The following is a 27,078-nucleotide window of genomic DNA, read 5'->3' on the forward strand; positions in this document are numbered from 1 at the left end:
AAATAATGTGGAGGATATTTTGATTTTGTGAACTGTCATGAACTTGAAAAACATCGACGACGGTTAGTTGTTGCTTGTTTTATGATTTTTCTAAAATAAATCTTTCAAAAGCAAAACGAATTGATTTCTTTGATTAGACCGTAGCAAAATTGGAACAGCTTGGATCTGTTTTTACTTTTTTTTTTAAATTAACCATTTTTGATATGCAAGTGTAATTGATTTGAAAATGTGGCAACGTATATCAGTTAAATGTCCTCATTCTGAATTTAAAATACAGCTCTGTCTAATATTTTTTATTTTTCTTTGCCATGCGGTCAGTGAAGGTGATCGATGTTCAAAAATAAAATTACCAAAAAAATGCTATTCAGTCGTTGACAAAAAGGAAGGCAGGTATAAAATACTGGGATATTTCTGTGTGATTTATGATGTTTTATAGTCGCTCCCAAAGGGACGTGCACGATGAGGGCCGACAAGGTGCCCCACGAACTGTACTTGGACGAGGCGACCGGAAAGAAGTTTTATTTAGGTTTTTTTGGACAAGTAAGTTTATTGGTTCACTTTTTGGGAAACAGTTTATTATAAACGATTTCCAGTTGAACTGGTGCGAGGCGCACCGCTTTTGCGCGAGCCATGGCATGCAGCTGATGCCTATAAAAGATCCGAGGATTTCCAACGCCGTTGTCAAAATACTTTCCGGCTACGGTATGTGTAATAACTATCATGTTTTATGTTATTTCAGAAAGAATTTTATGAATTATTTTGAATTATGTGAATGAATTATTTTACTTCAGTGTGAAAAGTGTGAGACATTACCGGAGAATTTATGATCTGATTTTTGTTGATCGACCTGCAGATAATCTATGAAGGGTTCCAATCTTCGTAGAGGTCATTAGACAGGGGGAAAAAGTAGACTAAATGCGAAGTACACCAAGCTTTCGTCACCTGGCTATCATCAGGGTCTATTTTATTACAAGTTAAAAAAAATACACAGTAACTACAAGTAAAAATTAATGTAATCAAATGTTATGCTTACTTTCCCAAGAAGGAAAAAAAACAACGATTAACATAGAAAACTTTTGTATAAGCGTTTTGGGTTTAAGGTTATGAAGCACATAGCCAGCCATACTGCATTTTTGATGGTGAAAATAGACATCTATATAAAATTATAAGTAATTATTAGCATACAATATTTATATTTGACAATTAAAACAATAATTTATAATAAAGTTAAACAATACCTCGCTAACAATCCATTAAAAAATTGTTGGATCTCTAGTCATATGGATTTTTAGCGAGGTTATGGTTAACTCTATTATAAATTATTGTTTTCATTGTCAAATATAAATACTGTCTGCTAATAATTACTTATCATTTTATATAGATGTCTATTTTCACAAATTCTACTACTATTTTCAAAAATTAGTATGTTGGCCATGTGCTTCATAACCTTAATTCCAAAACGCTTACAATAGTTATTTGGAAATCGTGAGATGCGGTCTGGTGTGACGTAGGTTTCAAAGAAACATTTTCTTCATCGTGCCAACGTTCCGACCTTTATTGAGATCATCTTCTTTTCTTCAGCAACATAGTTTTGCCATGTTAATCGTTTTTCTTCATTCTTGGTAAAGTATGTATAGCATTTTATTACATTAATTTTTAATTGTGTGTTACTGTGTATAAGGTGCTGAAAGCTTGGTGAACCCAGTAAGTAGTCTTCTTTTTTTCACCTGTCAAATGACCTCTACGAAGATTGGAACCTTACATAATTTATGATCTATTCAGGTGGTCACGACTTTAAAATTTGGGTGGACGTATATAAAACTCCAAATTCGAATGCGTGGGTTGTGAGCGAGGGTAATAATCATAGAGCACTTTCAAAGCCGCAAATTCAAGACGATACTGGTTGGCTCACCTGGGCCGTGGTCGACCGATGGCATATAACTGTGGATAAAGACAGCTTTCCGAAACAGTTCTTCGATTCTTCTCCGTTCTACAACGAAATGTACCAAAGCAATTGGACCGACAGCGGACCGGAAGCCGAGCGATGGCCGATCTCCAAGGTGAAGAGACCGAACGCCGAAGACTTCAGGCGCAAGAGCTTTTCGAGGATTATCTCGCAAATCGCAACCGACGAGGAACCCTTTAAAGAAATATGGGACAATTTCAACTGTAAGACACTTTTCAATATTGCTTTTCAATCCGTTTCGCATCATAATAAAATCGTGTTAATTACATACGCCAGAATCGATGCGAAACGGAAAATTGCCCCCGTGAATTGGTCCTTATCAAACGACAGTCACTAATACGTTTTTAATTTCAAAAATGTTCAGTCTCATCAGTAATTGATGACCCAATTGTCTTACTGGACGAGCCAATAGATCGAAGGATTGAATCTGCAGACAGTGTTCGTGACGACATCGTCTTCGAAAATCTTGAAGGTGTAATGTGAAAAACTGTACGATTTAATTAAATTTTATTAACATTAAATGATATTCTTTAGGAGACGGTACGTCGATTAGTAACGCGTACAACGATAAAGAAGCGGTCCTGTCTCCTCCGAAGATAGTCATAAACAACGACGACGGTTTGAACTGCGCCTCTGTCGGACTCGTAAACCAAACAATAAACGTGCTGGCAGAAAGCTGCAATAGTCATAATTATTTTATCTGTGAAGTGCTTTAAAACCTTAGAAATAGTTCATAAATGAAAACATATTGGAAATCACCGAACATTGTAACTTTAATCAATCATTAAATGGTTTCTTTTATCAACCATCTGATTATTTATTTACAGTATTTAGTGCTTTAACTCCCGATTTGGGCAATTTCTTCAAACCTTCAACCAGCAATTCGATGAGGTTTAATTTCAGAAAGCGTATGCACGGACGTACATTTTACGTTCAACGACTTTTTTAGGTTAGTTTTCCTACAAGCCTAAGCGCTTTCCTCGTTGCTTCTTCGCGCAACTCTTTTGATGAGAATTGCCTTACCGAAGAGGCTGTACTGCGACTGGGCAAATGCTTCATATTCACAAAAGATAGTGTTCCGATGCCTCAGTTCCTCCTGTGAGAATCAGCATGTTTCTGACTCTGTTTTGCCTATATTCCTTAGGTGGTAGTTAAGAAGGCAGTGGACGGTATAGAAGCCTCTAATTTATACATATCCTGACTGCTCGGACAGAGAAGTTCCTCCGCCTTCCTTTTTGAAAGATGTATAAATCGTTTCTAATACCTAGTGTCCTGTGCTTGGGGTTTTATTTTTCAAGCCGTTTTTCCAGTTCCAACTTATGAACACACTCCGGTGCACCTAGTTGTGGTTATAGTCCCATGGTGAGTGGTCATCCCTTTTTTTTGGCTAGGTGGTCAACCGTTCCTTCTATATCTTAATATTCTGTCATATTCTGTTACCCACTTTAAGGTAATCTTGTTGTAATTTCCTAGTGTACTTTCCATTAACCAATTAATGCACTACTGGGCTTGTTTGAAATTAAAAACATGCGTTTAGTGCCTTTATGGCTGCTTCGTTCGAGAATGTGCACCTCTGCACCTTTCATATTATTTTATTAACTCCTGTGCACAGATTTGTATTGCTTGGACATCATCTTTGAAAATTGTTGAAATTAGTCCAAGGGGTTATTGTTATGCTAAGTTAAGTTCGGCCCTTTTACACCAAGGTAGTTCCATCTTTGTTCTATCTGTCTAATGTACCATATTAAGCCCTTTCCTGAAACTTGGGATGTTATTTCTCGGACGCAATATCATCAAAATGACGAGGTTCTTTAGCGTGCGCACTTGGTACATGGCTTTATCACACGTTTGGATTCTCAAGATAAGATCAACACACCTCTGCTCACAAGTGACTCGTGTTAATCCTATGAGGTTTGGTGTAGAAGCCACTTATCCACACACTAAGGTGACTCTCTGTTGCCTCTTTCGACGGGGTGGACCGACATCTATGCACTCGACCGTGTGCCGCGTATCTATTGGAAAGCCGCTCTCGGTACTGAAATGTATATAATTGATTGACCTGCTAACTATCTGGATAGAGAAGGTATTCTGTCTCTCAGAGTGTTGGGGTCCCTCTAGCGTCGGAACTTCCGCTCCAGCCGCGGTTATTGTTTTTAGTTGAATTTCTACCCCCCCCCCAGAGCTGTCTTCGGTAAAGGAAGGCGTTGAAGGCACCACCGGACAGCAGGCTCTACTCTAACTACCCGCCAGTGGTTTCGCTATTAAACCACTAGGATTCCAGTATCATGTAGCGATCTACCAGGCTTGGAACATGGAACTTTGCGCTATCCCGTAGTTCAGTTGGTGAAGCACAACTAAGTGGACAGGATCTGGTACATGCTTTAAAGAGTTCCCCATGCTCGCTAGGATACACCATTATGCTTTGCTCGGAAACTTCCCTTACATTCAAGGGTTAGGAAAGATCTTAAGGAAATATGCTGTGGGACATGGAATGAGAAAAGGCATAATGTACCACCTTTTGGCACCGTGATCAGCAAAGTATTAAGGTATGTACCCTCTGGATGGATAAAAGAGGAGAGAATGATGGTTCAAGCGCTAATAAGTTCACAACAAGATCACCCCAGCTCGAAGGAATATTCCGAGAGGTGTGTCCGCCCCACACACATCCCGGTTTAAAAACTGTCCAATCTCAGATACCCTTCTCCACATGGTTGTATTCAGAGGGTTGGTGGTAGTCTCTCCACTTATCTTCGGGCAACGGGTGCCCCCAGGGCTTCGCAAGCACAACCTTTCGGATTGCGCCCACTCCATTCCAAAAATCCACCCGGCCAGTGTATTTCCTACAACTTCACTCAATGAACATGATGCGATCCTCTCTTATTCCGGTCTCGGAGAGGCCTTAACGGTGGCTGCCTCGAGAAGGCAAGAGGTCGCGGGAACGGGAGAGGTTATATATGACACATCGCAGTTCCCCATTTCGCACTCTTACTCTTCCTTCGTCCGATCTTCCATATGCACGCGGAGATCTTTTGTACATAAATAAGTATTGGTGGAAGTCGAGCGGTTTCGATTGCTATAATGTGGCAAATATGCATTTCCCCCGTTATATTAAGTCACGCTAGCCTTTGTAGAATTGGTCAGTGTGTTTAGCAACCTCGGGGTCTGGCTGTTGTGGTGTATAACTAATCCTGATGTTTATTCCCCAGTTTTTGCTGCATAATCTATCAAGTCTTGTTGCCCCTGTGTTTTCTCCATTTGAGCCTTGGTCAAGGGTTGTACATCGGTCTTTGTTTCTTTGGAGAGAGTTAAGGCTTCATCTTTTATAGTGGCTGCTTTTAGATTTAGCTGCATTCTTCTTGTAAAAGGCATGAGATTTGTTTTCTTAGGGTTTATGTTTAAACCCATTTTCTCACACCATCTTCCTAAAATATTTAAGGCATTTTAAATCTGATTTGACAATGTTAACGAAGTTACATTTTATGTTTGTTACCAGGTCGTCTGTGTAACCTAAGGTATGGTATCCTATTCAATGAATTAAGGATTTATCTAAATATTTCTACGTTGGTTTTTACAACATTTTATGTATGCGAGCAGTTTATCGGGAGAGATAATTGTCTCGGGCAATAGCTCGGGCTCTAAAATCACTGATGAATAGGCCCATGTCCTCAATTTCTTATTCGAACGATTATTTTATTTGTGAACAAAACAAGGTCGGCAATGAACAAATCTAAATAAATAGTTTCATCAGTTCATGCAGACATGCAAATGCGTCTACATGTAATTAAAAAAATAACGTCAAACGTTTAGTAAAATTGTTGTACAATTTAATTTTTCAGGCAATATAAAATTATACCGTTAATCGATATTTATTTAGAAATCGTGAGATGCCGTCTGGTGTGATGTAGGTTTCAGAAAAGGCACTCTCGACACGACACGCAAGAATGGCACAATTACACAGAAGACAAACGCTTTGAGCCCTGAAGATGATCTCAATAAAGATCGAAACGTTGGCACGACAAAGAAAATGTTTTTCTGAAACCTACACCACTCCAGACCGCATCTCACGATTTCTAAATAAATAAAATTATACGTTTAAACCAATATATTGATTAATATATTATAATTTCATAAGTAGTCTTTAATTGAATTGTTAATGAGCTCTTTTAAGTGAAGATTTATAAATTATGTATTTTATATTAAATCTAAGCTTATAAATAACTGTAACTATCTGTGCTTCTTTATCTTCCGCTAACAGAATTGATATATTCACACATTTAACATACAATTATAACACTTTAAAAATTAGTATGTCATCATTCAGACACACAAGAATGACACATCTACATGGAAAATATAGATGACACTTTGAGCCCTGAAGATGATAGCAATAAAGATCGAAACGTTGACGTGTAAAGAAAATGTTTTTCTAAAACTACGTCACACCAGACTGCACCTCACGATCTCCAATAATCATTGGCTAACGGTCACTAAACACCACACATTGTAATAAATGATCAATTTAATTATTTTCTCAATTATTTTTTATTAAATATTAATCCATTTACGTTTAGTGGTCAATTGACCAAGTTATTTCTTTCAATTAATTACACTTTCTATGTAAGGTCTTAGTTGAAATAAAAAGTCAGTGTCACGAGCGGGATTCGAAAATGGCAAAAGGAGGAAAAATTCTAACGGTTGTAGGTTGAGATCGAGAGTAGTCCGAGAGGATCTAAGACACGATGGCTCAAGTGGTAGAGCAGCGGCGTATTTAGCCGAAGGTCGTGGGTTCGAATCCAACTCATGACACTGACTTTTTTAATCTCAACTAAGACCTTACATAGAAAGAATAATTATTTTTATTATTCATATCTTGCAGGTTCTATTTCACGATTAGAAATTTATTGTTGTTTGTGAAAAACTTCCTTCCCAGCCTTTCTTTCAGAATTTTAACGATAATTTAATTTATTTGTTGATATTACTTCTGGGTTGATGTAAGACAAGCAAGCGGCAAAATTCTAGCTGTGGGGAATTTACTTTAGCGCAGGGGCCTTACTAGGCAATAATATTTTAGAAAGGTAAGGCACGGATCTGTAAGGATTTATCCACATTTTGATTGGATTAAGGACCTTTTTAAATATTTTTAACTAAATATTCCGGATGAAGACACGTACAGAACTGAATTCTTTATCTTGATCCATCTCACTCAAAATCTCTCTCAGTCTTAGTCCGATTTTTTTAAGCGAACGAGCTGGAGCTCATCGATAAACCGGAATTTATTCCTTTTTTCCGCCTGCGCTAAAAATATTTTTCTTCCATCATATCTCGATCCCCTCCGTTAATTTGTAATTCAGAACTCGCACTTGACAATTTCGTTTCCATAAAGGAAACGCATCCATTAGCGAAGTATTTTGTCACCAAGTGGAGTTTAGAAATGTCATTGGTCTTGATCTAAACGATTCGAGAAAAAATCTGATATTTCCTTCATATTAAACAATTACTCGAATTCAATCTTTCTCAAGTCACTTCTGTTTTTGTCGATTGTTCCTTTCACATTGTTCTACTTGAAATCCACATGCAGGTGACGAAAAGATATGCCATACACTATATATTTTGTAAATTAATTACTACAAATTTAAAGTTAATCAAAATATCATCAAATTTAACAATGATTGTTTGGAGATCGTTAGATGCGGTCTGGTGTGACGGGCTCAAAGTGTTTGTTTTCCGTGTAGATGTGTCATTCTTGTGTGTCGTTTGAGAGTGCCATTGACATTGCGAGGACATCACCAACAATGAGAAGAAATTAATTAAGGTTTTTAGTTGAGATGAAAAAAATTAATGGACGAGCGGGATTCGAACCCACGATCGTCGGCTAGATACGCCGCTGCTCTACCACTTGAGCAATCAAAAATGGCAAAAAAGAGGCAAAACTCATAAGGTGGGGTTGAGATAGGAAGTTGATGTCCGAGTGGATCGAGGTCACGATAGCTCAAGTCGTAGAGCAGCGGCGTATCTAGCCGAAGATCGTGGGATCGAATCCCGCTCGTGCCATTAACTTTTTTTCATCTCAACTAAAAACCTTAATTAACTGTAATGTATTAATTGGTCAAGCGGACCACGAAATTAGTGAATTTAATGAGAAGAAACTTGCTATCAAGCAGAGAACTATTTTGTTGAAATGGAGACCTGAAGATGATCTCAATAAAGTTCGAAACGTTGGCATGATATAGAAAATGGTCTTCTAAAACCTACATCCCACCAGACCGCATCTCTCGATCTCCAAATAATAATTTTACACATGGTATAGAAAACACAGAGTTCATAAAATGTCGTCCTGTACTTGTAGTCGTGTTAAGCCATGAGAAGGAAGCAATTCATCAAAATGATGATGCTGTGTATGATGCCAATGCATTGTAAGATATTCCTGAAGTCGTTAGCACTTGTACCACTTTAAAGAACGTTACGCAGGTCTCACGGGTTTAAAACCAAATATAATAAGAACTGCAATTTTCTCAAGTAGAAAACTTTATTTAAGGATCACCACCTCAAAAGCCAATACCATAACAAGCACGTGACATAAACAATGCTTGATAACTCGATAACATAATCGCGCAAACCTAAGCCAACAGCCGAGAGTTTCCTTGTAAGAGCTGTCCCAGGAAGCAGATTTTAACAACCATAAGAAGGAAGTAGTTAGTAAGAGTGAGGATCGAATTTTTTGGTTAATGGTCTTGTTGAATATCACACAAATAGATTATAGTAATTGAGCTCCAAGTGATTTAGTGAAAATGATGTACACTCTGAAATGGCTCTACCTTACTAGCATGAATTCTCGAGGGAGTCCGCACGCATAGTTGGAGTCATCAGCGAGTTGATGTTGAGACAGTCATCTCTAAGGAAGCAAGGAAAATCATTCACAAATAATATAAACAAGAGTGGGCTAAGTATACTGCCTTGAGGAACACCCTTGGTTTTACGGCTGGAAAAGATATGACAGTTACTAGACTTAACAACTGCCGACCCGGAGATATGAAGAAACTCATGACAAGACGGAGGAACGAATACCATATTTTTCTCCGAAAGATCCAAGAAAATTCCGACCTCAAGATTATATTTAGCCAATGCCTTGTAAACTTAGTGTGATCAAAGAGTGTTGAATTTGTAGAGTTGTTTTTCAGGAAAGCTTGATTCCAAATCATAGTTGACGATAATGTCAAATTTAAACGATCTTGAATTTGGAGAATGAAAATCGATAGACGTGTAGATTTTGTTGATAAAATTTGGCCTTTATTAGCGCACATCGGCCACATCTTTAAAACGATATCGCTCCTGCTCTGGAAAAATGTCGAATCCGTCATGAATGGAACTTCAGCATCACCTGTTGAAAGACTATCGACCGGCGGCCTATACGCTTCATTAGCCGACTAAGTAAGCGTATCCTCTTGCCTCAATATTTTGCACCTATGGCAAATCGGATATTTAAAATAAATACATAATCGAAATGCTGTCAATGAACAGAAAAGGCTAGGGCATTTGTCAAAATGACATTTGATACAAAGGGATATTCAAACATATTGAAAAGTAAATGTACAAAAAGAAATCGAAGAGATTCATTTTTAGAATTATAAAATAGATAAAGAGTTAAAACAAAATAGGTTAACTGTAGGAAACACACATATTATGATTACTCACTGAAGATGGCACAATGTCGAAACGCGTTTGATTAATTCAAAAAACCTGGGAGTAAATACAACATGATACATTCAACTTGAGTTTTCCGACTCGCAGACCAAAATCCAAACCAGTAAACAAATTTGATTGTTTATTCTTTATATTTAGTGATCTATTGACCGAATTACTTCTTTCAATTAATTAATATTTTTATGTAAGGTTTTGGTTGAAACGAAAAAGTTGGTTGAACACGAGCGAGATTCAAACCCACGACCTTCGGCTCAATACGCCGCAGCTCTAACCACTTGCCTCGATAGTTCAACGTATTGACCCGAAGGTCGTGGGTTCGAATCCCACTCGTGTCACTAACTTTTTCATTTCAACCTTACATAAAAATATTAATTTATTGTTTATGTTTGTACTAACATAATGAAAATACTTCATGACGTACTATTTCAAAGTACACAATTATGACGCCATGTACTTAATTAATTTTTTTTAGATTACATTTATTTGTAATAAATTTACGTAGAACACATTCCTTTAAGTTTTAAGGGGAAGTGGCGGTGCACTATTACATCCTGTTACAATAATTGATCTATTTGATCCCTAGCCTAAATATAGAGGTTTTAACAATATTGTGCTCGTTGACAATTGCAAAAAAAGACCACAAAAATATGATATCAGCAAAATGAAATTAGATACATATTGCATTGAGAAGCTTTAGCGATGTCACAGGAGTAAATGATATGTGCAAATATGATAACAGCTTTACAATTAATTAAGGTTTTTAGTTGAGATAAAAAAGTCAATGGCACGAGTGGGATTCGAACCCACGATCCTCGGCTAGATACACCGCTGCTCTACGACTTGAGCTATCGTGACCTCGATCCACTCGGACCCTAACTCAACCCCACCTTTTGAATCTTCCCTCCTTTTTGCCAATTTTAAGGTCGAGGTCACGATAGCTCAAGTGGTAGAGCAGAGGCGTATCTAGCCAAAGATCGTGGGTTCGAATCCCGATCGTGCCATTGACTTTTTTATCTCAACTAAAAACCTTAATTATTAATTGGTCAAGCGGACCACGAAATTAGTGATTTTATGATAACAACATTTAAAAAAATATAACAGTAACTTGGCATAATAAATGGGATGATTTCAGTGACCATATCAAACAGATTCGAGATAAGGCTCTACGCAATCTTGGCTTTATTACTAGGTTTTCTAAAGATCTTAAAAACATCTTGGCAGTTAAAATATTATATCAATCCCTCGTTCGTAGCCATCTGGAATATGCAAGTGTCGTGTGGTCCCCTTACTACGTTGGTGAGATTAGCGATTTGGAAAAAGTTCAAAAGAAAGCAACCAGGATAATGGCCTCCAGATTTGGTCTTGCACACCTGAATTACTTGGAAAGACTGAACTGGCTTGGTCTCGAGTCGCTTAGCTCCCGCCGTATTTTTGCCGATCTCATTTGGGGTTGGAAATTGTGGAATGGGGCCATTGATATCCTGAACTTACATTTATCGCTATGTGTGCCTCAGCGACCACTTAGGAAACCATAATTTGTTCTTTGTTCCACACTACAAAACAGAATATGGACTAAATTCACCCATACCGAGGATAATGACATTGCTGAATTATTATTCTAATGAAATAGATGTATTTCGAGATTCCTTGAATTCAGTTAAAGTTAAATTAAAATTCACTAATTTCGTGGTCCGCTTGACCAATTAATACATTACAATTAATTAAGGTTTTTAGTTGAGATGAAAAAAAGTCAATGGCACGATCGGGATTCGAACCCACGATTTTCGGCTAGATACGCCGCTGCTCTACCAAGTACCAGTACACTGAAGTACACTTAAATAAAGCTCTCCGAGGCCATTTCATTTGTCGTCGAGAATCCAATCCGATTACACGACATTTGAAAAATGGCAAAAAGGAGGGAAAATTCAAAAGGTGCGGTTGAGATGTGGAGTTGATGTCCGAGTGGATCGAGGTCACGATAACTCAAGTGGTAGAGCAGCGGCGTATCTAGCCGAAGATCGTGGGTTCGAATCCCGCTCGTGCCATTAACCTTTTTTCATCTCAACTAAAAACATTAATTAATTGTAATGTATTAATTGGTCAAGCGGACCACGAAATTAGTGAATTTAATGAGACGAAACTTGCATCAGCTATCAAGCAAAGAACTATTTTGTTGAAATGGAGACAAAACAAGGCCCTGAAGATGATCTCAATAAAGTTCGAAACGTTGGCACGATAAAGAAAATGGTCTTCTAAAACCTACATCCCACCAGACCGCATCTCTCGATCTCCAAATAATAATTTTACACATGGTATAGAAAACACAGAGTTCATAAAATGTCGTCCTGTACTTGGAGTAGGTAGGTCTCTTTGGTATCTCGTGTTAAGCCATGAGAAGGAAGCAATTCATCAAACTGATGACGCTGTGTATGACGAACTTGAGCAATGAAAAATGGCAAAAAGGAGGGAAAACTCATAAGGTGGGGTTGAGATAGGAAGTTGGTGTCCGAGTGGTTCGAGGTCACGATAGCTCAAGTGGTAGAGCTGCGACGTATCAAGCCGAAGATCGTGGGTTCGAATCCCGCTCGTGCCATTCACTTTTTTATCTCAACTAAAAACCTTAATTAATTATAATTTACGAGATTGCAGTGTGCATACATGCACATCTTTACCCCATATATTAGCCTGATTACTAGTTTATATATGTTTTATTGCCCTGTGCTTCCAAATGGTATTCGTTAGGGTACCTTCCAATTTCTCGGCATGTGGGATTTCTGTGGTCAATCAGTTTATTGAAAATGTTTTCAGTGAGCCGTTTAGTTTCGTCGTATATCAATCTCATGTTTGTACTCTCATGGAGGAGGCTTGAAGAGGTTACCAGTTTCAGAAATTTATTTTGTGTGTACTGTAACGTCTTCCAATTTGATCTGGAGGTGTGAAGCGGGGAAGGCGTACAGGAGGACAGGCTTTACCACAAGTTTGTATAAGAGGAGTTTATTATTGAAATTGAGCACAGAGTTGTGGGACAAAATCGGAACGAGGTACCCCTCGTAGCAACCTTCCCTTTTTTTAAGATTTCATTTATGTAACTAGAGAAATTGAGCTTCCTGTCCAAAATAATGCCTAAGTATTTGTTGTTTTTGTTTCAACCCATGGAATTTGCAAGCTGTTAACAAATACTTTGGTCTCTAAAAGCAGGGCGACGCCTGGTAAAAAGAATGGCCTCAGTTTTGGGGAATTTATTTTGAGTTTCCACCGGTTACAGAAAGGGGGCACCCTATTAACAACTTCAGTTAGTCTTCTCACAATTGTTAATTTTTTTTAAATATGTTTTCAGGCTGGATTCACTCTCTTCACTTTCGCATTAGGGTTGGGTCCGGTAGGGTTAGGGTTAAGACGCGTTGTCATGATTCAACTTTCGTTGTTCAACGCGTTGAATGCGACTCAAATCAGTTTTTGATCGACAGAAACTGATCACCTATTTATTTTCAACCCATTGATGATAATCGTCTTAATTTTGTTCTTCAAATTAGCTATACAATCGGACAATTTCCATTTATTTTATGAAAGAATTCAACGCATTTCTATCACATCTTCAAGTCGGCGCGGGTTACTCTCTAACTCTAACATTAATTTGCATAATAAATAAAATTATAATTGTAAGAAATTTGAATGGATTAAATAATGCTCGATACAGATTATCAGAATTTTTACACCTATCAATTTCCTCTACAAGCACTCAGTCTGCAGAAATTCGATTTTGAGTATTGTGAGGAATTCTGTCTAGATAACCTTAAAACCTACGAAAATAGCAAACTGCTGATCAAATTGCAGAAACTTGACTATCCGATCATTTTCTCCAGAAAAAAGAATGTTTTTTATGGTCCGTATATTCTCAATTATCATGTTTATAGTCATGTAGCAACATCAATATTAAAAATTATACTTTGGATCTTTAATAGTTTTATTCATTATTCATTTTATGTTCTATGTGCTTTTTAAGTGGTTGAATTTGTGATTAAATGAGATAGCTTCAAATCGAAAAAATGACTAAGGGTTGACTAAGGGTAATCAATTTATTTTTGAAGAGACCTCGTGAACTTTAAAAGACGAAATCTGGAAATACCCCTCCTCCCTAATAAGAAACGCATATGTACGGCGGTGTTAATTAAAAGGGCTGTTTATGGTTATTAGATTAATGTTTATCAGCGGGCCAGATCGGGGCGAATACAGCCTCAGTCTGGCACCAGTCATGTGAGAGTGATGTGCTGGCAAAAGAAATCTCTCCCATTTCTCCTCTGCATCACCCTCCTGAGGGCTGAGCTGTATCCAGGTGAATTTTAATAATGCCTATTCAGTCGTGCTTATTAGGCAAAAATCCTCGTCCACGATCCGAGGGAATCTCTTTTACAAAAATATTGAAAATCTTAGAATTTTTCGAGAGCCTGTTAGGCTGATGGATCAGTTTAGCACGTATTAGTTATTATTTTATACCCAAATTAAATTGTTATAAAAATTGCTGTTTTTTTAGTATTATATTTTCTTTGTTGGTTTAAAGCTGTAAAAATTGAACTGTGTGCATGTTTGCACCATCAACATATCTAATTAATGCTATATGTTGATTTTTATAATGTAAAATATAAATATTTAAATTTTATTGTTATTAATGATTTAAATGTATTAACAAGATCAAAAACAATTATAATTACAAAAATTACCTAAAATTTGATTAACTAACTTAATGATTGAATATCACTCTCATAAAAAAGATATTTTTAATATTATATTTTCTTTTTTGATTTTTTATAAAATATTAAATCGTGTGCACGTTTACATCGCAAACATGTTTAATGCTCCATGTTTATATTTATAAAGTAAAATATCTATGTTTAAAAATTATTTAAATGTATTAACTGGTTAAATTCACTCTTTTTCGTGGTCCGCTTGACCAATTAATAACATTCAATTAACTATGGTGTTTTTTTAAGTTGAGATGAAAAATCCCGCTCGTGACACTGACTTTTTTATCTCAACATAAAAAAAACCTTAATTAATTGAATGTTTCAACAGGATCAAAAAAATATATAATTACAAAAATTACCCAAAATTTGACTGACTTAATTATTGAATATCACTCATAAACAAGATATTTTTAATGTTATCTTTTCTTTGTTGGTTTTTATAAAATATTTAATCGTCTGCAGGTTTTCATCACCAACATGTTTAAGCTATATGTTGTTTTTTATAAAGTAAAATATCCATATTTAAAAATGATTTACGTTTTTAATGACTTAAATGTTTTAACAGGGTCAAAAACAATTATAATTACAAAAATTACCTAAAATTTTATTAACTAACTTTATTAATGAATATCAGTCTTATAAAAAAAGATATTTTTACTATTATATTTTCTTTGTTGGTTTTTTTATAAAATATTTAATCTTGTGCAGGTTTTCATCACACATGTTTAATACTACATGTTGATTTTTATAAAGTAAAATATCCATATTTAAAAATAATTTACGTTATTAATGATTTTAATGTATTAACAGGATAAAAAATATATAATACCAAAAGTTACCCAAAATTTGACTAATTAACTTAATTATTGAATATCTCTCTCATTAACAAAGATATTATATTTATTATTAATATTATATTTTCTTTGTTGGTTTTTTTATAAAATATTTAATCGTGTGCAGGTTTTCATCACTAACATGTTTAATGCTATATGTTGATTTTTATAAAGTAAAATATCCATATTTAAAAATAATTTACGTTATTAATGATTTAAATGTATTAACAGGATCAAAAACAATTATTTACCTAAAATTTGATTAATTAACTTAATTATTAAATATAACTCTCATAAAAAAGATATTTTTAGTATTATATTTTCTTTGTTCGTTTTTAGCTATAAAATAGCTAATCGTGTGCATGTTTACATCACCAACATGTTTAATGCTATTATTTTACGTTATTAATGATTTAAATGTATTAACAGGATAAAAAATATATAATTACAAAAGTAACCCAAAATTTGATTAATTAACATAATTATTGAATATCTCTCTCATAAACAAAGATATTATATTTATTATTAATATTATATTTTCTTTGTTGGTTTTTTTATAAAATATTTAATCGTGTGCAGGTTTTCATCACTAACATGTTTAATACTACATGTTGATTTTTATAAAGTAAAATATCTATGTTTAAAAATTATTTAAATGTATTAACTGGTTAAATTCACTCTTTTTCGTGGTCCGCTTGACCAATTAATAACATTCAATTAATTATGGTTTTTTTTTTAAGTTGAGATAAAAAATCCCGCTCGTGACACTGACTTTTTTATCTCAACTTTAAAAAAAACCTTAATTAATTGAATGTATTAACAGGATCAAAAAAATATATAATTACAAAAATTACCCAAAATTTGACTAACTTAATTATTGAATATCACTCATAAACAAGATATTTTTAATGTTATATTTTCTTTGTTGGTTTTTATAAAATATTTAATCGCGTGCACGTTTTCCTCACCAACATGTTTAATGCTACATGTTGATTTTTATAAAGTAAAATATCCATATTTAAAAATAATTTACGTTATTAATTATTTAAATGTATTAACAGGATCAAAAACAATTATTTACCTAAAATTTGATTAATTAACTTAATTATTGAATATCACTCTCATAAAAGAGATATTTTTAGTATTATAATTTCTTTGTTGGTTTTTAGCTATAAAATATCTAATCGTGTGCACGTTTACATCACCAACATGTTTAATGCTATATGTTGATTTTTATAAAGTAAAATATTCATATTTAAAAATGATTTACATTATTAAATCTGACTAACTTAATTCTTGAATATCTGTCTCATAAAGAAGAAATTTTTTTTATATTATTTTTTCTTTCTTAGTTTACGAGTAATTGCGTGCACGTTTACATCACCAACAAATCTAATTAATGCTACATGTTGATTTTTATAAAGTACAGTAAATATATTTAAATATATTAATGATTTAAATGTATTAACAAGATCAAAAATATTTGTTTTTAAATGATGATTTTTACAAAAAATAAATCAAAATATAAAATAATTTGACATATGATATAATGATTTAAATGTATAAATAGGTTCAAAAAATGTATATATCTTTATATTTTGATTTTTTATAAAGTAAAATATAAAACTAAAAAAATAAAATAAATAAAAATATAAAATAATGGGGCAAATGTTGTTAATGATTTAAATGTTTTAACGGGATCAGAAACCATTATAATTACAATAAAATATAAATATATAAGTCAAAATGAAAAGAAAAACCTATTTTTGGAAAGGTTTCCTATATTAAGTACAATAAAAATATTAAAAAGTTGAATGTATACCAACCCAAACTGTAAATACAGAATGTGCCATACAGTTCCTTAAGGCTAAGAACCGGAAAAAACGTTATGTATATTTCAAAATTTCAAAGAAACCCTTATGCATAGAAATTATTTCATTAATCGATAAAATTAAGAGTGAATTCAAAGTTTTTATATTTTTGTGAATCTTCCTAAAATATCTTTATCTAAAAAATAAGAAAAAATAATTTTACCATCTGATTTAATTAAACAACAAAAAATGTATTAGCTTTTATAATATTTCATTTTTAAAAGTTTAATAACAGTTGTTACAAGAGACAAATTAAACCAAACATAGTTGGATAGGTGACATGTTTTTACGCTCTTACTAGACTTTTCGTTGGTTATTAATGGAACTTCGTAAATCCCTGGGGACAGGGTGTTGTAGTGTTCCAGGGCCGTCCATATGGAAGTGAAAAACAGAATGTCGGCCCCGCGTTCCTCGGTCGGATAGTGGCTTCTGAATCCGTAAATGTCTTTGTCACAAATTAGCAAAGAAGCAGTGTCCATCCTGAAAAACGAATCGTCAACCGTCAACGCGCAGATGATGATGGCGTACTCAATACCCACTAAGTCCGTCTTGCTCTTGTTCTGGCAAAGCATCTGCTCCAAACTTACTGATGTCATCATCAGGAGGCCTCTCTGGCCCCAACCGACCAGATGGCATTCTTCCTTCCTGAACATGTAATAGATATAAGCGTCCCTGATCGTTCCTACGTCGTTGGAGAAAAGATTCCTCCGTAAAGTGTTTATGTTATGGAATTCTTTGTCGATCATGATCAAGACATAGTCGTGGAGATACGCTTGGTTTTGGTTAAACTGTAACGACTTGATCCATTTGATTGGATTCCTTACTTCCATTTTAACACGTTGAACGTTTTTACCCGTAAGTATGAATTTCGTGGGTAATTTTTCAAAACCTTCTACGTCGAGGATGCAGTGGTAGGCTGACAAGACCCATACGCTTGACACAAGTAGCGCCGTACAGATGTTAGTTGTATTCTTTTCACTAAGTTTCAATATGCAAGTGTAATATTTGTAATATTGTTTGATTACGGAAACGTCTGAAACGACTGAACAAATAAATATTAGAAAAATATACTGGTGCATCTTCTTTTCTTTATTTTTTAACTGTAATTCTTAATACAAATTTTAAAACCGTATGATTTACGACAGCTTTATTCTTTTTTCTCCAATGTGTTAGTCGCAAAAATAATTCAACAGCTGTAATCTTACGTTGCCAATATTGAGGAAATATTTGTAAAAATAATTTTGATCGTGAAATATAAAAACAGACTAATGCTGAGGTAGTAATTTTATTTATTTGTTTTTACGAGGGTTCGTCAGAGATCATATAAACCCTCAGGGTGCAGGTGTTTTTGAAAAAAAATGACCATTTGTAAATATGTCGGGTTCGAATGCAGAGCCTCTAGATTCGAACCCGGGACCTTTTCCTTACAGTGATGAGCGCCGTGTCAACGCCTAAACCGTTGCACCCCTTCCCGAGGTAGTAATGACCTGAATAATAAAAGTGAATGGATATACCAAAAATTTTCACATCACTGCCTTGGCAGAAATATTTGGAAATCTACCACGAAGTATAGGTAAAAATTGTAGGCTCTAAAAATTAAAAAAAATGTTAGATGGCTAGAAGTTAAGGAATTACTTTGACGTAATAAATACGCAAAGGGGGCTAAAGGACTATGCTGTTGCATATATTACATGATTCAATGCATGCTGATTTTTTTTCTATTATTAATAATACTGCAACGACAATCGTATTTGGGAGATTTTAGCTAGCCTATAAAATAAGAGCCATTTCTTGAATTTTGATGTATACCGTATGTCCATTCGCAAAGATAGTCATTTCCTTAAAACAATAAATAATTTGACGGGATATTTAACTTTATGAGTGTCAGAGTAGAATTATTACGGAAGATAAACTTTTGGTCCCTTCGTCACACCGACATAATGGACGGTTATGATCTTGATGTGACATGAAGTACACCCCAATGGAACGGACAGCTGTACTCCCAATTTCAATAGGGTCGGCGTAAACTTTCCAACTCGGTAGTGAAATAATTTTATCACACTGATACCCCTTGAAGAATGTCCACGAACCAATTAAGATTTGAAGTAAAAGAGCAAGGAAATTGCTCAGCCTCGATGGGACGTCGGTTCTCAGATACGATTAATTGTTTTTACCTTGTCGGAACTGAAATTTATCCCCTTCATCATTTCGGAACTGTAAATACAAACATTAATCAACATTAGGAGAGGATCAATAAAGCAAATATATTTTTACCGGTTTCTATAACGAATCAATCTTCTACCGGATAATTTGCTACTGCAAAAACTCCTTACCGGTATTTTCAATTTGGAGAGTGTCATACCTAAAAACTGCCTCCAACCTATCAAGGTTCTCATTTTTAATTAATTGATTATTTTAATTTATTGATGATATCCCTTACTTTTTGCCATAATTTGAAAACAGAATTTCCAGAAAGCTACAAAACAGAAATTTATTGATTTATTTTGAACATGTATGTTACAAAACTCTTCAGCATATTTACCATCATTTTTACTAGGATGATTAAAAATGTCTTAATTTTTTCACCTATTGTACTTCGAAGGGCCTTAAATTTTATCGCTTGGATAGAGCCATAACCATTTTGCATAACCAGTAGTTCCTAGTATAGAATTATTAGTAGGGATAGGCGATAGGGTTAAAAGAGGCGGCCATAAGGCCTCTGCACCTCGTCCTGATTAGGTCTATTGTGCTCCCCTGTTATTTATAACTCACTGGCCAGCTTATGCTTATGAACCAGCCTCCATAGCTTTGCAATCGGTTCCTTGGTGTAGGATCTTGCTTGTGGTTTTTCTTGTCCTAGTTGCAAGAACCTGCACCTACGTGGACCTTCACAGAAACATAAAATGTGTTCTGCGGTCTCCTCCTCTTCCTAGCAGTATCAGCACAGTGTTTCTTCTGCCTGTACTCCTATCAGGTGCATGTGCTTTCTTAAGTTGCAGTGCCCAGTCAGGAGTCCAACCAGAATCCTGGTTCGGTTGCGGATGCCTTCCAGTAATTCGGTTGGTCCTTCTATGAATCAATTCGCCTTATACCTGTGTTATTATTCCACCAGGTTTTGGACTCATTAAGGATCCATTTTAAGATGTAACCTCTTTTGTGGCAGGCTGCTAAGCCGCATAAGGTTCTGGACTCTTAGAGTCCATGTGGCTCCTTTTTTGACCATCATGTCAACCTTTTTGTTGCCTCTATGCTCGGAATGCCCAGGGACCTCCCAGGAACAGGTCATTAGTGTCGCTGAATTCCGTCAGGGCCTCCAACCTCCATGCAGTTTCAAACACTCTTTGCCTTCGCCTCGCATGAGGCTAAGGCCCTGAGAGCTGCCTGGCTTCAGAGAAAATAGCTGCCTTCCGGGAATGTATTCCTAGCTTTCTTATTTCTCTGGCACATTGTTCAATCGCTATGATTTCAGATTGTAAAACTGTAACTTGCCTAGTTTTATCGTCAATTCGGTCTTGTGGTTCATCCCAAAGACTCCAGCACCCATATTCTTGTCGGTTTTGGAGCCGTCAGTATACTAGTAGGAATTTGCTAGTGATGTTCCTTTGGCCCATTCTTCCCGTTCTGGCATCAGTACTTTGTAGTTCGTGGTAAGTTGTAGTTTGGAGTAGTGGCATCAATTGGCATACCTAGAATGGCATCTATTAGGTAGAACCTGTACCTGTACTATTAGTAGAACAGAATTTTGCCCGTTCCCTAGTAGTTGTTGTACAGGGGATGATAAGTTTTTTTAAATAATATACAATACACCGTGTGCAGTGTTCTACGCTCGGCTTAGTTATCTACCATGCTTTGATAAGCCCAGGGCGTCCTCTTGGGTCTGACAGGTGGCTTGAATAGGATTTGATTGAACAAAAGATAGATATACATGTAATGATATACAGGAAAGTCAGCTAACTATCGATACTTCTTCGGTTGCTAGTAGATGATGATCTAAGTAAACAGCTTATAAGCTTAGTATATCATGTCATAGGTTGCGTAGATGACCTCGTAACATAAAATAACCTCGTAATGATGATGTAATGTAAAAATGACCTCGTAATCATAAAAGCGAAATTGGAGAACTCTGTCAAACCAGATGCAAAACGCTCTAAATATTGTAGGAAGTTTGTGTAAGAAAAATATATCTCTTACCTTTCACAAACAGAACTACAACCTTTCAAAGTGTACTTATGTCATGAATTGCTGATAATTCCGTTGGTTCAACCTGAACCCCGAGAAGGCATGCTCGACTATTATCTAAATGAGAATGAGAGGAAAAAGCAGCTAAGGGGCTGGATATATTTGTAAGCGGCAGTCATTTATCCAAGGCCTATAACATGTTTTATGTCAACTCTAGCTCAAGAGAGAGCTTCAGGCTCGGAACACAGGACGTAAAAGTTGAGGACGCAATTGACAGCTGTTTGACAACTTCACGTTCGTCGTCTTCACAAGTCAATCTGATTTTATCCAAAGGCCATTTGATCCATCCAAAATCCCGGCTTCCCATCTGCAATAGAATCTTCAGGCTTGCTCGTCTTTCGGGACGCTTTCTCAGTCGCCAGGGGGCATTTGTTTCGAAGAACAGAACAATTTTGTAATGTCTTGGAGTAACGAGAAACTGCCCACTCCCGGCGAACTGAAGCTGATCCGGATCTTCTTGTGCCAGCTTGATCGCAGGCCAGGCTTAGCACCTTGAACCAAACGCCTTTTCATTCTTCATCAACAGACTCAGAACGAAATGACTACGACTAAATCTAAAGGACAAGTCGTCTTCACATTCCAAAAAGAAATTCATGATTCCTCCTATATAATTTCTTTTTAACAATAGTTCAAATATCTTTATGTTTAACTGAAAGCATGCAATTTCTAAGGGATAAACTTGGGTTCATTTAATCAAACTCGTTAAATGTAGGATATATGTATAGATTATTTATCGAAATACATATGTACTATTGTATTCAGTGAGTTGTAGCAACTATTTCTTTTTCAGATGGAGTTGACATCCTCGGGCCAGCAACAACAGAGCTGGAGGATCGAGGTGCAGGGAGGTGCGGCGGTGGCTCGGTGTTACTCAACCCGACAGATGTCGGTACCACCAACCTGGAATGGATCCTGCCTGAAGGGTGGCCCATCGACTTTTCCATCCTCGTCGTTTTAAGGCCGCTCGCAGATCACGGGACGATTTTTACAGTCTACGACGCCGGTGGGCTGGAACAAATCTCGCTGGAACTGCGCGACGCCAGCCTAGTGTTCATGTACCAACCGCCTGACACGATCCCTCTTTCGATTTTATACCCGCTGGATGCAATAGAACAAAGGTAATTTACAGTCAGATTTTTTTTTAATTGCCTTACGTCCTGGCATAATAGCCACAGCAGAGTATTAGGCCTTAAAGTTATTGCTTTCAGTCGAAAATACAATATAAAATTAATAAATGGGGCGTCGGTGGCCGCAACGGTTTAGGCGTTGTCACGGCGCTCATCACTGTAAGGAAAAGGTCCCGGGTTCGAATCCAGCGGCCCTTCATTCGAACTCGACATATTTACAAATGGGCTTTTTTTCAAAAACACCGGCACCCTGAGGGTTGATATGACCACTGCTGTTGCGAACCATCGTAGAAAAAAAAAATAAAATGAATAAAGCAGAAAATATCACTGATATTAAGACTGTTCACTTAGGTTCACAAAATTCACCTTATGTCCTTGTGACTTCCTATCATAACCCTTCCAACTAAATAAAGGAGAGTTCCAGCACTGGCTGATTTCTCTCTCCACTGCCTACGAGGGTATAGGGGATAGGGATAAAAGAGGCGGCCACAAGGCCTACACAACCTCCACTGACTAGATCTATTGTGCTCCTCTGTTATTTATAACTCACTGGCCAGCTTCAGGCTATTAACCAGCCTCCACAGCTTTGCCAGAGGTTCCTTGGTGTAGAATCTTGTTTGTGGTTTTTCTTGTCCTAGTTGCAAGAATCTGCAACTGCATGGACCTTCACAGAAACATAAAATGTGTTCTGCGGTCTCCTCTTCCTGGCAGTATCTGCACAGTGTTTCTTCTGCCTGTACTCCTATACGTGCTTTCTTAAGTAGCAGTGCCCTGTCAGGAGTCCAACCAGAATCCTGATTCGGTTTCGGTTGCCTTCCAGTAATTGTTTTGTAAGTTTTGCGGATGGTCCTTCTATGAATCTCTTCGCGTGCTTCATACCTGTGGTAGACCTTCACAGAAACATAAAATGTGTTCTGCGGTCTCCTCCTCTTCCTAGCAGTATCTACACAGTGTTTCTTCTGTCTGTACTCCTATCCGGTGCATGTGCTTTCTTAAGTGCGGTGCCCAGTCAGGAGTCCAACCAGAATCCTGATTCGGTTTCGGTTGCCTTCCAGTAATTGTTTTGTAAGTTTTGCGGATGGTCCTTCTATGAATCAATTTGCGTGCTTCATACCTGTGGTAGACCTTCACAGAAACATAAAATGTGTCCTGCGGTCTCCTCCTCTTCTAGCAGTATCTGCGCAATGTTTCTTCTGTCTGTACTCCTATCCGGTGCATGTGCTTTCTTAACTGCGGTGCCCTGTCAGGAGTCCAACCAAATCCTGGTACGGTTGCGGATGCCTTCCAGTAATTCTTTTGTAGGTTTTTTCGGATGGTCCTTTTATGAATCTATTCGCCTCATACCTGTGTTATTATACCACCAGGTTTTGGACTCATTAAGGATCCATTTTAAGATGTAACCTCTTTTGTGGCAGGCTGCTAGGTCGCAGGAGGGTTCTGGGCGCAGAGAGTCCATGTTGGCTCCCTTTTTGAACCCTTGCCACGGTCAGATCATTAGTGTCGCGGACTTCCGTCAGGTCATCCATGCGGTTCCAAACACTCTTTGCCTTCGCCTCGCATGAGGCTAGGGCCCTGAGTACTACCTGGCTGAAGCCAAGAAAATAGCTATTTTCTGGGAATGTATTCCTTTTTATTTCTCTGGCACACTGTTCAATCGCTGTGATTTCAGACTGGAAAACTGTAGCATACTTACCTAGGTTTACCGTCAGTTCGGTCTTGGGGTTCATACCAAAGACCCCCAGTTCCCGTACCCTTGTCCGTTTTGAAGCCGTCAGATTACCAATAGGAATTTGCCTTTAGTGGTGTTCCTTTGGCCCATTCTTCCCGTTCTGGTATCAGTACTGCGAACTTTTTGTTGGGGCGTCGGTGGCCGCAACGGTTTAGTCGTTGACACGGCGTTCATCACTGTAAGGTAAACGTCCCGGGTTCGAATCTAGCGGCCCTCCATTCGAACCCGACATACTTACAAATGAGCTTTTTTTCAAAATCACCGGCACCCCAAGGGTAATTTCTGGTGTTGCGAACCCTCGTAAATAAAAAAGTACATCTGGTAAAGTTGTACTTTGGAGTAGTGGCATCAATTGGCATACCTAGAATGTCATTTGCATATCCATTTTGTACAGATCGTAATGAATAAAATAAATTTAAAAATATAATATTTTATTAAATGTACTTTTAAAAATTAATTGTAATCATATGGTTATTTAATTATTAACAAATCTGCTATATGCAGAATATTATCATTAACAAAGTTCATACACGAAACTAAAAAAGGTCATGAAAATCCAACATTTATGAAGGCAATCGAAACGGACCACAGCCAACTTTTTATTTCCCCTTTGCCGAAAAGTCTTACTGCGCTTTAAGAAAAATTATGTACGTAGAAAAAGTCCAGTGTATCATCATATTTCTTCTAAACAACGTCAGGTCGACTAGGTAGCGTATCATCGTAAAATATGCAATGAAAGCGGTAGCAACTATATTGCTACAGCTTTTCAACGTGTACTTTTAGAACAATGGTGTGCATAAATAAAGAAATGAAAAAATATGTACTGTTTATAGCACTTTTTCATTAATAATGTTTTTATACTACTATAGAATAGGGAAAATAGGTCATAACGATTTGATGATTTATTGGATGATAAATCATAAACATATTATGAATTTCTAGATTTGACGTTTTCCATCTGTACCAATCTGGAGGTGTTTTAGTTCGAACCGACGGTGTATAATGCTTAGAAAAGTTGTGTTTTTTTTCCAGGTGGTACAGATTGGGACTAAGTGTCAAGGGAGATGCGGCGACGTTAATAGTGGATTGCGACCACGTCCTCAGCGAACCGTTGGAAAGGCCGAAAAACACGACAATCAGCACTGATGGTATCGTCATAATAGGTCAGCCCCTTTTGCAGGACGAGGGAGGATTACATGTAAGTAAGACTTGTGAAGAGCGTAAGCCGATTTTCCTCCTACATAGGATTTTTTTGTTAAATTCCTGAGCGATTTAAACGGATCCTTTCATCCTCATTCAATGTACAACTTATGGGAATTAATGTAGCGTTTTTGAAGGAAAATATAAGCACCCCAAGGGAGCCGAGAAGATGAAAAACTATCCCAAGTTGACGGACTTTAAAGCTGGCATTTATGTTATTTGGAAGTATTTTTAAAGAGTAGCCATGAAAACTACTAGTCTTTCATCTTAACGTACAAACTTTCTTCGTTTCTTAAAAAATAAAATAAAACAAAAATATAATTTGCCTCAACAGAAAACAGATAATTTGCAAGGTGATATCGAACCTTACGAGAGTAGCAACCCAAGAACATCTTACATGTTATATTTTTAATAAAAACATTTATTAGTTGGTAACTAAAATAAAATTAATTTCCTTTCCTTCTTTCCTTCATGTCATTGCATGTGACCTCACTACGTTTTTCCAATTACAAACTAATAAATCAAATTTATTAAAAATATGAGATGTACGATGTTCTTGGGTTGCTGCTCTCCTTTGGTTCGATACACGTTTTTCAAACCTTGCAAAGGAGATTTCATTAAGAAAAGTTCTGAAAAATATATGTGAGTTTGTCCTTGGATCCTTATGGTGAAATTCCCGAAAATTTTGATGGAAAATTATTACACGGGCCATAATTGTGTATTTTCAAAAAAAAAAAACATGGGTTTTGCCTTTGGTCATTCTTTGAGCGGCTGGTGTGTATTCGGAAACGCGAATTTTTTCACGGAAATGTTATCTTGTGGAAAATTCATTGTAGTTTGCAAAATAAAGTGAGATTTGTATTTTAATGCCGTAATTTGCACTTAAAATCACAAAAATATTATCGGTATGGTATGGTGATAAGGATACTAGGAAGCGGGGTACCTCCCTCTGATCCAAAGAACCCTTCAAGTCACCTCAAATGACGATGGCCCCCGAGACCTCATGGCCAGCATTGGCTGGCTTTTCATAAAACATGTCCTCCCAGGTACAAGTGTTTTATAAATCTGGTTGACATGAGGATAGTTACCTCTCATACAATAAAAAACTTCAATTAGTTGGACTTTATATCTGCTCTTTGATTTTTTTTTATGGCGAGTCTTTAATGTAATGGTAAATGCTTCCAAGCTGATCTCATTTAATGTTAATGTTACAACTTACAAATTGCGAAATTGCAATCTTTTTTTATGTTCCATTTCATCCAACTGTGGTGCATGTGGGTATCATAACCATTAGCTCGGCTTCTGAACGAAACTTCTTTAGTTGCTGGTACATTCTTCCATGGTATGGTGAAAAGGATACTAAAAAGCGGGGTTTGCAGTCCCCAGGCACTGCAGCCTTCTGGCTTATTGTACCTCCCTAGTTCCTTAGTTCAGTGCAACAGACTCAATCCTTCTCCTTAGAAGTATCAGTTCATTGACTGTCGCTGCTACAATTTCATTCCCTAAGTTTTAACGTATGTTAGGATGAATCTCCAGAGAGCTTTTGCTTCGCATTCGAAGATGATATGGGTGGCTGTTTCCTCCCCCACATTACATAATCTGCAGATGGGATCATATCTGTATATGCCCAAGTTGTATAGATGTTTTCTCAGATGCCAGTGACTGGTGAC

General features: G+C 36.5%; 2 protein-coding genes across 3 annotated transcripts; both read left to right on the plus strand.

The window, feature by feature from the left end:
• The first annotated feature begins 349 nt into the window (after positions 1-349).
• LOC106666312 lies at positions 350-2,728 on the plus strand. The gene is made up of 6 exons (XM_014393397.2): positions 350-390; positions 449-540; positions 594-702; positions 1,783-2,169; positions 2,331-2,438; positions 2,501-2,728. Exons 2-6 carry the CDS (start codon positions 460-462, stop codon positions 2,680-2,682), a joined length of 867 nt encoding a protein of 288 aa, XP_014248883.1. The 5' UTR covers positions 350-390; positions 449-459; the 3' UTR covers positions 2,683-2,728.
• Positions 2,729-13,917: 11,189 nt separating this feature from the next.
• On the plus strand, positions 13,918-25,619 carry LOC106666294 (collagen alpha-2(XI) chain-like). 2 transcript variants are annotated; one of them, XM_014393378.2, is made up of 4 exons: positions 13,918-14,000; positions 22,143-22,470; positions 25,241-25,406; positions 25,546-25,619. In XM_014393378.2, the coding sequence occupies exons 1-4, from the start codon at positions 13,931-13,933 to the stop codon at positions 25,579-25,581; spliced, it is 600 nt and encodes a 199-aa protein (XP_014248864.1). In that variant the 5' UTR covers positions 13,918-13,930; the 3' UTR covers positions 25,582-25,619. The 2 variants fall into 2 exon arrangements, with proteins under 2 accessions (XP_014248864.1, XP_024083609.1); XM_024227841.1 differs by having other exon boundaries at positions 25,241-25,566.
• The last annotated feature ends 1,459 nt before the right edge of the window (positions 25,620-27,078 follow it).

The sequence above is a fragment of the Cimex lectularius genome, unplaced genomic scaffold (assembly GCF_000648675.2).
Source record: "Cimex lectularius strain Harlan isolate CLEC.00 unplaced genomic scaffold, Clec_2.1 scaffold62, whole genome shotgun sequence".
Classification (NCBI taxonomy): Eukaryota; Metazoa; Arthropoda; class Insecta; order Hemiptera; family Cimicidae; genus Cimex; species Cimex lectularius.